Source organism: Castor canadensis, chromosome 9 (genome assembly GCF_047511655.1).
Source record: "Castor canadensis chromosome 9, mCasCan1.hap1v2, whole genome shotgun sequence".
Taxonomy (NCBI): Eukaryota; Metazoa; Chordata; class Mammalia; order Rodentia; family Castoridae; genus Castor; species Castor canadensis.
In genome coordinates, this window is record NC_133394.1 from 77194816 (window position 1) to 77207698 (window position 12883).

General features: G+C 38.9%; 1 protein-coding gene and 1 long non-coding RNA gene across 7 annotated transcripts in view; one reads left to right on the top strand and one right to left on the bottom strand.

The window, feature by feature from the left end:
• Positions 1-12883, bottom strand: part of Tmem144 (transmembrane protein 144) — a 38790-nt gene that overhangs the window by 16266 nt on the left and 9641 nt on the right. For 4 of the 6 annotated variants that reach the window (XM_074041747.1, XM_074041750.1, XM_074041751.1 and 1 more), the window contains exons 2-5: positions 11001-11163; positions 8969-9091; positions 6935-7034; positions 4840-4920 (exon numbers count right to left, since the gene is read on the bottom strand). In XM_074041747.1, coding sequence (XP_073897848.1) covers positions 4840-4920; positions 6935-7034; positions 8969-9091; positions 11001-11109 — 413 coding nt within the window. In that variant the 5' untranslated portion in view covers positions 11110-11163. Of the gene's footprint in view, positions 1-3959; positions 4654-4839; positions 4921-6934; positions 7035-8968; positions 9092-11000; positions 11164-12883 lie in introns of those variants that run through there. The other 2 variants (XM_074041752.1, XM_074041753.1) reach the window with 2 other exon arrangements.
• The window catches only part of LOC141410927 (uncharacterized), a 33185-nt gene that overhangs the window by 14229 nt on the left and 6073 nt on the right, over positions 1-12883 (top strand). The gene's annotated exons all lie outside the window — the stretch shown is intronic.

Sequence of the window (12883 nt, forward strand, 5' to 3'; positions counted from 1 at the left end):
AGTCCCCATATGCAATTCGTCTCTGGCCACTCCCTGCTCCAAGCTACTCCTCCCCTGCCCCCACCCGATCCTTCACACCACCTGCTCTTGCTTTGTAAAATTTTCTAGGAGGATATACTACATACTCTTGTAGTAAGTGAAGAAGAACAGGAATGCTGAGTTTGAGAAAAGTACACCCACCACAGGCCAGTCCTCACTCAACTGTCCCCTTCCCTGAATCCTCAGAGTACCGAGAAAAGTAGATGCACAATCCAGACCATTTACCACAATTCCATGTAAGCTTTGTTTCTAAAGACTTTCTAATTCAACTGAAGAGAGGAATCACATCTTATGTCTTCTTCAGAATTCTCAGAATACTTAACACTCAGTAAAATTGAATGCATAAAACCTAATTATTGAGCCAAGCATGGTGGTGCACACCTTTAATCCCAGCACTCAGGAGGTTTACAGGCAGGCAGGTTGTGAGTTCAAGGCCAGTGGATCCAGTCTCCAAAAAAAAACCCCAAATAACTAAAACAATAATTGTATGCATATATGTAAATGAGTTAAATATATATGTATGTAGGTGTATATGTTTGTGTGTTTTTAATTGGCAGGGCTAATATTAGGCATTGAAATTGTATTTTCCTCTCAAAATTATATAATGAAAATCCTCTACCTTGTATAGACCTGTGTGTTTTCCTAATAAATAATACAGAATAGCATGTTAGAAATACTTGAAGACTACAGACAATTCCTTGATTTTTTTTTTCCTGAACAACTCTATGACACTCCAATGAACTTCTTAATCTTTCTGAGCCTTGACATTTTTCATCTACAAAATAGGGATATTCCCTTGTCAGAGAGCTGTGATGAAAATTAAGTGGTGATGTGAATGCAATTCTCAGTGTACTCTTTTTTTTTCTTCTGTTTGTTTGTTTGTTTTGAAACAGGGCCTCACTATGTAGTTCAGGCTGGCCTAGAACTCACAATCTTCCTGCCTCAGCCTCCTGGGTCCTGGGATTATAACTGTGTGTAACATGATGCCTGGTACACAGAGTGTACTTTTTTTGTGTGTGTGTGTGTAGTAGGACAGGGATTTGAACTCAGGGCTTAATACTTGTGAAGCAGGTGCTCTACCACTTGAGCCACACCACCAGTTTGTCAGAGTGCTTTTTGAGGTATAGACTCTGAGAAGCTCAATAATAGAAGTACAATGCGCTATGGCAGTCTGGGGACATTTGTTCTAACTAGGAACAAGTCACATGGGATGGTAAGGGATGGTAGTCTCAACTGGTAGTAAGAGTGGCCATGGCTGGGTTTGGTGACAGGTGCCTGGAATCCCAGCCAGCACTTGGGAGGTAAAGGCAGGAAGATTGTGAGTTTGAGGCTAGCCTGGGCTACATAGTGAGCCCCTGTTTCAAAAAAATTAAAATACAATAAAAAAGAAAGGAAAGGGCTTTGGGGTCTGAGAGAAGTGTCTGGGGTCTGGTGTGATAAATAATCCTGGGTTTATGATTGCACAAAACAGGCAGAAAGGTGAAATCTGTACTGAAAGAATCCTTAGAGATTTTATGTGTATACTCTGCGGGCCAAGCTACGTTTCAGAGGCGGGTTTATTCTCAATCCAATGGGAGGCCTCCAAAGGTTTCAACAGGGCAGTGATGGGGAAAGCTGTTCTAACAAAGGAAAGAATGAAATCAGGGAAACTGGGAGTGAGATCTTCAAAACTTTGAATCAGTGGGTGGTGACAGATCAAGGAAAAGGGAAGGAAGAAAGAACTTGTGAAACATTCAGAAAGAATTCTGCAGAGTTAAATGGAGGGTTAAGGCATTAAGGTGAAAAAATGAAAGATGACTGAGGTTTTGAATTGGAAGAAGGATGGCTAATACCTTGTACGGAGAGAGGGAACTCAGGAAGAGGAGCCCATTTGCAGAGAAGGGGACATTAAGAAAAGTAATGCTGGTTTGAAGTGCTGAAGACAGAGTGAAAGGACCTCACAGTCTAGTGCCAGAAGCACTAGAAGTGTAGGGTCCCTTCTGTGTGGCATCCCACCTGAGATCGTAAGAGGCCATCTAGCCTGGTCTACAGGTAGACACAAGCCAAGGTTTGGGTTTCCCCTCAAAGTGAACTAAGAACTGAGGCTGGGGGAATACCACAGTACTCCAGAAAGAGCAAGCACAAAGCTCAGATTCCACAGTAATCCGCAGCACATTCTATTGTTATTTTAACCCTGGAACTCTGCCTCCTGCATCTCCATTTAAACCAGTGTCCTAGATTTTGTTTCTTGCTGTGAGACCTACCTCACTTTTACATATTTTATCCTGAACTCATGCCAAGAAGACTGAAAAGTCTGTTTCCCAAATTCTATTGGCAGCAAGCTCTGCTAGTGGGAGGTGCATGTGTAAGACTCGAAGGTGGAGGGTGGGGTGTCCAGTGGTTTTGCAGCAGCCCTAGCCAGGGGCAGAGGCAATGGTGCCAGCATGCTGGCTGGCTGGAGTGTGGGTTCCAGTTTATGGGACAGTGCTGTGAAATGACAGATTCCTGGAATTTATTCCAACAGAGAAACATATTTGGAAGCCCCACGGGAAGACATTGTCGCACTTCCCTGCCACTGAACCACCTCTGAACAAAGTGAAAAATTTCTCAGGTACATTGACTAGTTTAACATAAAGATGAGAACAAGTGCCCAAAGGGGAAACAGTAGTTGAATGAAAATGATTAATGGCCCCCAAAGCCCATGTATGAAGGGCCAGGTGACCACCGATGATGCTGTGAAGAGGTGGTGGCACCTCTAAAAGGTGGGACCCAATGGGAAGAAGTTAGGTCTTGGGGGTATGCCCTTGAAGAGGCTATTAGGACCGGGTCACTTCCTCTCTTGCTCTTTCATTGTTGTGAGGCCAGCAGGTTTGTTCTACCATGTATTCCTGCCACAGGCCACAAAGAAATGGGCTAACATGCCATGAACTGAAATCTCCAAATCCAAGAGCCAAAATAAATCTTTTCTTTTTCTAAGTTATCTCAAGTATTTGTTAGAGGAACATTAAGATAAGTTATAGTTAATAAAAGTAATCACTATAATGAAGACTAGAATGAAGACCTGATATATGGATCATTAACTATGTGCCTACCCCCCTACATTTTATTTCATTTAATCCTCAAATTATCTTTGAGATTGGTGCTATTATTATTCCCTCTTAGGGATGAAGAATCCAAGGATTGAAGAGACTGAAGAAATTAAGTGTTTTACCCGAGGTCGCATGGGAAGAAGTGGTCCAACATGAATAACTGATTTGTAATTTTAAAGAATATACTCTTTTAAAGGAAGTAAAATATAGAGAAAATAATGCTTAATGAATTGGGTCAACTGGACTTAACTGCCATTTAGTTGAAATTAAGGCACACTACATTTTAATTTTGAGTCTAAAGAAATTGTTTTTTGAGAGCTATTCAAAGCTAGAATTCTGTATAAATTGTACAAAATACATAAAATTGTCTCTAGCCAAAAAAGTGTCAAGAATTTACTATTTTAGAATAAGCTATGTTATTTCTTCTCCAGTTGCCCTGGGACTATGCTTTAAGGCAGCATTTCAATGACAAAGAGATTGTTCCTGAATGTGGCTAAGGAAAAACCATCATTGCTGGAGGAAGGGAAATAATCTGTTCTTTCCTGAAGAATGAAAATGTACTAAAATCTTTCTAGGCAGTGCTATTCGTTATGTGAAGTACAACAGGGAATATAAATGGAGTTCACAGACGATAGGGGACATAATTTAAGGTGACCTAATTTTGACTAGGCATCACCATCTTAGAGATTTATCATTTCTGTTCTCAGTCATACAATGCATACATCTAGACACAGATACATTAAAAAGCATATGTGTTTTCACAAGTGAGAGAGTGCTTACAGCTCGCTAAGGAAAATGGGCTAAAAGGCAGGGAAATAGAAAATGGTGACAGAAGAGTACAATAGTCCCCACCTGCATTGCTCTGAGTAGTGCGCTGAAATCTCATGCTGTCTCATCCTGTGAGGTCTGGGGCAGGAATGCTTCCTTTGTCCAGCATATCTATGCAGTATTCACCACCTGTCCATCAGTCACTTGGGAGTGGCATTATAGGGCCGCTTTTAAGCATTTTATTCAATAGTGACCCCAAAGCACAAGGCAATGATGCTGGCAAATCAGGTATGTCAAAGAGGAGCTGTGAAGTAATTCCCTTAAGTGAAAACTTGAATATTTTTAACTTTGAAGGAAAAAATGTATAATTGTGTGGTGACGTTGCTAAGATCTATAGTAAGAACAAATCTATCTGTGAAACTGTGAATAAGAAAAGGAAATGTATGCTAGTTTGTTGTGGCATGTCACATTGCAAAAGTACAGCCAGAGTGTGCAGTAAGTGCTTAGTATAGATGGAAAAGGCATTAAATTACAGGATTATGTGCTATCTGCAGTTTCAGGCATCCATGGTGGGGGGGGGGCATGGAATAAGGGAAAATTATTGCATTAATAAATAAGAGAATCAGTGGCTATTGATACCCAGAAACCTGCATAGCATTTATTTGTATGGTGTTTTAGTAAGCATAATAATATATACTGAATCTAATTTATGATATACATTTTATGATTTTCTAAATATCATAAAAAATGAGAACTGAAGTCAGAGCTCCTAGTCCCTTATCTAGTACTAAAACAGATCATAGATGTCACAGTAAATTGAGAATCTGAGGAAAAATCATACAGATTTAAGATGTAGGTTTAAAAAATGTGAACACATCAGGATCTTTAAAAGAGACTTTGAATGTTTGGGAGAAGAGCCAAAACAGTGCATATGGCATTAGAAACTGCTACATCAGAATGATACCTTACGACTGACAGCCCAGCTCCAATGTAATTCAGCAGCGGTTTCGGTACTTCTTCTGCATCCATTCCAAACCAGCCAAATCTGGAATTTCAGAAAGTCACCTCAAATCAGACATTGTTGGAATATTTTATCCTAACGTGTAGGAGCATTGACAGGGGCCAGACTCCTGGGTTCAAACTCTACTTCTCACGCTTACTAACTATAACTTTGGATAAGTCACTGTTCTTTATTGTGCCTCACATTTCCATGTTTAATGGTGGAAACACTTGCTGCACACATAGCACATGCCTGTAATCCTAACATATGGGAAGCCATACAGGAGGATCTTGAGTTGAAGGCCATCTTGGGGTACACAGCAAGATCCTGCTTCAGCAACAACAAAAGGCAGGGATAATTATACCTATCTAACAGGCTTGTTACAAATATTAAATGGGTTAGCACATGTAAGAATGTTTACTGTGAGTGTCCCATTTCTAGTAAGACTAACAGAGAAAAATTATATTTCAAATGGCTAAGCAGGGTCTCTTAGATGTTAGACAAGTGCTCTACCAACGAGCTACAGACTCAGTCTTCCTATAGAAATATAATTTCTTAGTTAGAAATTCCTATTCTTTACTGACCCTTTAAATTTTTGTTTGCATACTGTGACAATTAGGAAAAAAACCAATGAAAACACTCCAGGGGCAAGAGGTAGGGGCAGGGAGAGAAGGTACTGCATTTGTAAAAAGCAGAGGATGAATGGGAAAGGACAGGACAGTGTGTATGTACTGGAGTTACAAAGTGAGTTTGCTTTGTTGTTTTGAGGCAGTTACAATGCTTTTGAATGGAAGGGGAGGAAGCCCAGAAAGTCATGTGAGAGTGGGATTCGCGATCTACTCATTTCCTCAGCTTGACTCGAGTGTTCAGGTAATGCTGACCCAGGGCGGCAGACTCAGCAGATCTTTCTTGATGATGAACAGAGAGTTCTACATCTATGCCACAGGATGAGCACTTGAAATGTGCTGTGTATTTAACTGTGTTAACTTTCAATTAATTCAAGTTTCAATGTAAAAGACACCTGTGGCTTGTGGCTACTCTATTGTACAACCATGGAACTGGGGTTGCCAAACTTTCCTTTAAAGGGTTGAGAGTAAGTATTTTAGATTTTTGGGTCTGATGTTCTCTTAAAACTACTCGGTTCTAATGTTGTAATGTAAAAGAAGCGTCGGATGATACTTGAATGGTCGGGTACAGCTGCGCACCAATAAAAGTTCATGGAAATGCAGGAAACCTGGGTCACAGATTGCCAACCCTGCTCTAAGGACGAGTATGTGCTTTAAAGTGAGAGGACTGAGTTCAAATCCTGCCTTATTGGCTCTGTGACCTTCAACAATTCAACCTCAGCAATGTTTACTTTGTACACTTGTGTACACGTCCATGTATATGACATGTCAAGCAAACTGTCACACAATAGAACAGAAAGTAGACATCAGCTCCCTTTCACTCTCCCTACTTTGTTTCCGATGTATAATTCTTCACAATATTTTTGTTTTATTTTGATCATTTTTTTTCATTAGTATACATTAGTTGAACAGAGGGATCCACTGTGATATTTACAGACATGGTTACAATACATCTTAATTAGATTCACTCCTCCATCATGCTCCCTCATTTCCTTGCCCTCCTAGAACAATTTCATTGTCCTATTTTCATACATGAATGCAAAATACTTCCACCTAGTTGTCCTCCTTCACCCTTTCCTTATTCCCTTTCCCACTCCCCTATTACCCACTCCCAGAAAGGATCTATTCTTACCTTCCTGTCCTTCAGTTTTTTCAAAGTGTATATTGATAGTCCAATGGGGTTTGTCTTGGCATTTCAAACATGTATATATCATGCTTTAATCAGATTACTCTCCATTACATTTTTGCTTTATCTTGATGAAACATTTAAATGACTTATGAAGAACTCAAGACAAATAAGCATGGCCAATGTTTTACCAACTGTAATCTCTGTGAAAGTGAGCATCATTATTCCTTTCGGCAGGCCAAGTCTTGACACCTGCCTTACACTGAGTGTGGGCAGGAAAATGCTGAAATGGTTTGACCTTCATTACCTGGAGCTCGCCCAGCCTGTCAAGGCGTTGAGTGATCCCCAGATAAGGATTCCAAGGCCTAGGCCAATGGTTTTGATGATTGGAACAACAGCAATATTCCCTGTCAATACAGAAGAAATTGTTATTTCTAACACAGAAAATGCATTTATAAATTAAAATAGTGTTCATTCTAACTTGAACTGAAACTCATGGGATCTGGATACATTTAGTAAAGCATAATTTCTCATCTATTAAATAAAATAAGCACTTTTAGCACTAAATTTATGATTATGATTGCTAAAAGAAACGGTGCTAGGTAAAAATCCTTTAAGGAAAGATGCTGAATTAGCTCTTTGTCTAACGGTACTGATGTTCTTCATCCTTAACACAGGTCTCTATTCCAGAAACTGTCAATGACAAAATTTATGGTAACCATCCTTTTAGACTCAAACTGGGGTCAACAACTGGCCAGGAGTCTTTGGTCCCAATATGACCTCAGAATTCATTCTCCAAGCTCATTTGTCTTCCAGATTTCCACAATCATTGTCATGTGCTCTTGAGGCCAAAACTAGGACGGTTTTAAAAGTTGTTATTATTACTGAAGCAGGGTCTTGTTATGCTACCCAGTTTGGCTTTGAACTCCTGGTTCAAGTGATCCTCCTGCTTCAGTCTCCCCAGCAGCTGGGACTACAGGTGTGTACCACGATACCAGCCTGGCCTCAGTCCTGCAGTCTCCTTTTGGAAGGGTAGTTTCGTCTTTGGACTTCTAAGATGCCTTTGTGTCCTGATTCTCTAGCTCTTTTTCTGGCTGCTCCTTTTCATTACACTTTCTGGATTTAAGTGCCTCCTAAAAATTCTCTTGAGCATACTCTTCTTCTTGCTATTCTTCTTTGTGTACTTGACCTAATTTCATGATTTCAGTTGTCAACTGGGGGCACCTGCTTCCAATGCTGCAGCTCCAGCCTGGATTTGCCCAACTTTTAATGTTATGCTCCAAACTGCTAACAAGAAATCTGCAATGTCCTCCACAGTGGTGACGTTAGGACTTTAAACTCAGAAGGTTTCAAGATGAAGTCACCACTTTCCCTTCCAAAAGCCTTCTTTTCCTGGTTTCCTCAGCGTGTCAATACCACAGTCCTCTTCCTCATCTAAAGTGAGGTCTGTATACCATCAGTTCCTCCCTTTCTTCTGTGCCTCATATCCTGTCACTTGCTGTGACCTCTGGTGTCCATGTCCGCAGCAGTTCTCAAGTTAGGCTCTTACCCCAGACTCCCAGTGAACCTGTTGGGTGAATATGCACACCGTGGTGGCTATTAATCTGTGCAGGATGAACCATGTTTGGTGGTACAGGCTTGTAATGCCCACAATCCAGAGGTGGAGGCAGGAAAATCTTGTGTAAATTCTAGCGGGAACTTAAAACTCAACTTGATCTTCAACTCATGATCTTCACTAAATCATTTTATTCCTCAAAGATTCTAATTAAGTCAGCAACCAGTCAGCTTTTTAAAAACATTTTTAAATGTATTTGCTTTAAACAAACTATGTCTAAAGATGCTTGTACTTGGAATTGTCTTTGTCAAAAAGAAAAATTCTTCAGGGTGAATCTCTGTCTAGAAGGGAACCATTTCTGATTGGCCAAACAAAGGTATATGTTGTAGTTATATAATTTCAGGTATTGATAAAGTAACTGGGGATTTTTGTTTATTTTGTTTTTCTGTTAATTAATGCTTTTGAAATGATTATGTGTATCTGCAAGCTGACTTTTAAGATAAATCCTACAAAATGACATTAGTGAAGACTATTATTTAATAAACATTTTATGATAAAACATTTTTACTATGATAGTTTTCTACCAGGAACTTAGAGTGAAGTCATTAAAAGGAACAAATCAAGAAATGTACCAAAACCATGTACTGAATGTCTGAAAGGAAGAAGCTAATAGTTAATTTCTATTATCTAAGACTAAGTCAGAATCACTGTGCTATTTCTTCCTGTTATGAATGAAACTTATGTTGATCATTAAATGATTACATAAGAAGTTATATCATACATCACCTGTTGCCCAAATGCAGCCCCCAACCATGGCAAAAGGCCAGAACTTAGGGCAATGTAGTACTAGGTTAACTACCAGGGCAACCAGCCACACAGCAGCACAGAGCACCCACTGGAGAAACATTCCTGGAAACAGAATAACATGGGGTAGTGGGTCAAATGGATTTGAATAAACCCATGCTTAGTAACAGCCATGAGATAATGTCAGAGGAATGGCTACATGCCTGCACACCAGGTGCCTTGCACACTTCATTCTTACAACTATTCTGCATCAGAATCAACCCTAACTCAAAGACAGAGAAAATGAATCTAAGACTAAGCAGCTTGTTCAAATAGCTAGTAGTTCGTAGAACTGGAATTTAAAACCTGCTTGTTTGACTTCAAAGCCTTGACCCAGTATGTTGCTGCTTAACAATCTTTCCTTTCACCTCTTAGGAAAAAAAAAGAATTTTCTATCAAAGAGTGCTGGCAAGACCAAGCCTGTTTCCATTCAGATAGCACACGAAATTCCATCCCTCACCAAAAACATGCATTAGGAACCTCAGAAGGGCACACAGGGACTTCAACTTTCAGGGATCATTTAGGTCACCGGAAGTGAGCCAGACTTTTCAAACCTGAGAAGTAGTCTGCCAAGTAAGAGCTACTCTACTTTCATGCTCTGAGCTGCTGTCTTCCAGATATGTGAAGATTACTTGATGATCTCAAGTGTATCCCTACCTGCCTCAGGCTTCTGCACATCAATGCCATACAGATTAAAAAGATAAAGAAATAGCATTGCAAGAAAAACAAATAGTTACACTCTAGCTGTCACTTCTGACTCTAACTTTGGAAGATTTCTGTCTATTTTTATTCACTCTATTCATTTCTCAGGAAAGAAAAAAATGGTGGCCATCCTCTAAGACAGAAAAATGGTGTTATACAGAGGAAAGGGAGCTTCATTTTCTAAGTGAAAAACTGAAAACAAAACTGTTGCTAAGACTCTCCTAGACCTGGGGCGTAGGTCAGTGGTACAGAGTACTATGTGTGAGGCCCTGGGTTCAAATTCCAACTCACACAGATTTGTACAAGATCACAAAGCTACTTTTGAAAGGCCAAAAAGCTAGGGCTTCTGCCTTTTTGTGTGGTTTTTCTCCCTGTTTCTGTTCCTGTTTCAAGTCCAAGAGAAAAGAGAAGAAAAGATTTGTAATCCTATTGGCTAAGTAATATAAAGACATAAAGAATTAGAAAGGTAAACATTACTGGGGAAGTTATTTCTCGGCAAGTACTCACCTAGGAGCTCCAATTTCTTCTCCTGGCTTGCACATGGAGGGCAAGTAGATTAAAAGTAATTCTTGGTTTTCTTTCCCTAGAAGTCACCTCACACTCAGTTTTGCTATTCCTTCCAGAGGAATCTTTTCAGATTCCCAGTCTCTATGCAATTCACGGGAACTTGAGATCCATGACAAAAAGCATTTCTAGGGATTCTCACAAAAAGGAGAGTCTCACAAGGTAGAACTTGAGCAGGATTATTTTAGTAAAATAGGATAAAGTAGGAAGAAAGAGGAAAAGAAGGATAAAAACATCTCCTGCTTCACATGTAGCAGACAGGAGTGAAGAAATCTCAAAATGGTGGTATTTATCCATTTTGAATTCTCATCTACACATGAGGTCATATCACTTACCAAATCCTAATTATTTTTTGGTTTTTAATGGATTCAATAAGTTTAGGATTACCTAAAACATAGCTAAGATGGATCTTATTATTACTTAAAATATGGAGACAAGTGGCCTAGGCTTACCCAGAACACAAGGACAAACAAGTATAATTTTTGGCATTTATCAGACATGTCCTTTTGGCTTTTATCAGACATGTCTTATAATTGTAAGAGTTTTCCTTTTCTGACTAACTCTCAGACTATCAAATGATTTGTGAGCTCTATTCATTAGGCACCAGAATCAACAAAACTTACTTTTGCAAGCTATCATTTTAAAAAGACAAAAAAACTAAAGACATTAAAAGATAATTTTAAGTTAACAATAAAGGGAAAATAATTACCATCACCAGTATCATATTTTTTAAGCGGCACAAAGTTTGAGCCAAACAAAAGTACTGCTACAGAAGAGGAGAGGTAGCCAGTGGCTAGGCCTGTCCCATTACTGCTCATGGTTCCAGAGGGTCAGCTGTTTCACATTAGGCAGGACACACTTTTCAAGAGTCTCTGAAATAAAAGAAATGAACACAGAACAGCTGAGAAGTTGTAACTCTGTGAATGAATTTTCATCAATACATAGTATTTGTTATCACAAGTATGTTAAGAGTCCTTCTTGCAGATAGTTAAGACTTTATGCAATTATATATTATGTTTGTACTGAATGTTCATTTATTTTTCCATTTATTCTACTAACAAATAGTCTGTATCATTACCTTACAATTAAAAACATTTTTCTTTTTGAAACTTGAAAATCTAACTTCTTCAAAGATCTGGATCCAATTTTTATTACATTATAAAAAATATTCCTCTGTGAAGTGGATGTTATATGAAAAGATGTCTGGACTTGGCTTTGTTTACTTCAATTGGTTGTTGTGTCAATCAAATTCAAAGGCACCTGCAAAGACTTTCAGACTATTAAGTGCTTTACAAGCAAAAATTTTGTTATATTTAGACATGAGCTGAAGGGCACATTTAGGCTATATTGATGCTATGAACTCAGAATCCCCTGGAGGTAAAGGCATTTTTCTTCTAATAAAAAAATACATCCATAGAAGGTGTTAGTTTAAATAGTTCACAAATCTTGACTGGCAGTGTAGCTCAGTGGTAGAGTAAATGATTAGTGTGTGTGAGGTCCTGGATTCGATCCTCAGCACCATAAATAAATAGCTCATAATCTCTACATGATGTTTTTTTTAAAAAAACAAGGACAGAATCCATGAATCTTGTGGAGTCAAACATCAACAGTGGTCTGTTGTGCAGTGCCACCAGCCTGCAGAGCAGTGTGAGGCACTGGTTAGAACTCTGTGTTGTTCCATCCGGAACCAGGATCACGAGCCACATATGGATAACTAATCTTTCATTAAAATTAATCAAACCAAGTAAAAGAGAGAATTCAGTTCCTCAGCCATGTTAACTATGTTTCAAGAGGTCAATAGCCATGGGTTCAGTAGCTGCCATACCGGACTGCAGATTCTAAAACTTTCCATCACAGCAGAGCGTTTTATTGGACAGCAATGCCGTGCTTATTACAACGTTCAGGTTTCCCTGTGAACACCCAAACCACTGATAACCAAGGGTCAGATATTTTTCACAGGACAACCTTGGGAAAAGGCCACTGAACACAATTCGTGTTTTCAGTTGCCTAGTTACATGAAAAGGGGCAAAAAAAAAAGCAAAAGTAATTTTATTATGGACTTTCTATACTATTTTGGATTTATATTTTGTACATTAACCCTTTGGAATAACCTCTCTGAAACAGAATTAGGATAATGTAGTCTTCTTTTTTCCTCTACATTTAATGTTACAGTTATAGTAGATGTGTACTGAATAAATTACCCCTGAAATCACCTTTGCTTGTTATTGTATTTCGCACTGATAAATATTTAAAAACCCTATGTATTCTTGCAGAGAATGCTAAATATAAAACTGTCTACAAAACATCTCGACACTTACAATTTAACTTCAAACAGGAATAACTTCAAAATAAACTTTAGTAAAGACAATAGCTATTTGATATTGTATGTAGTTTCTTTAAAACAAGAACTCACTGCAGGGATACAGCTGAGGAAGAGACACCTGAGGCATAATTAAAATGTTAGCACACTAGTGTTATTCCATATAAATGGTGTTTTGCTGGTAGGCTCTAGCACCTTTAAAGCCCACAGCGGTGGGATTAGTCCTCTAGGCTCAAGTAGGTAGAGTTGCTAGGATAAGATATCAAGCCTGG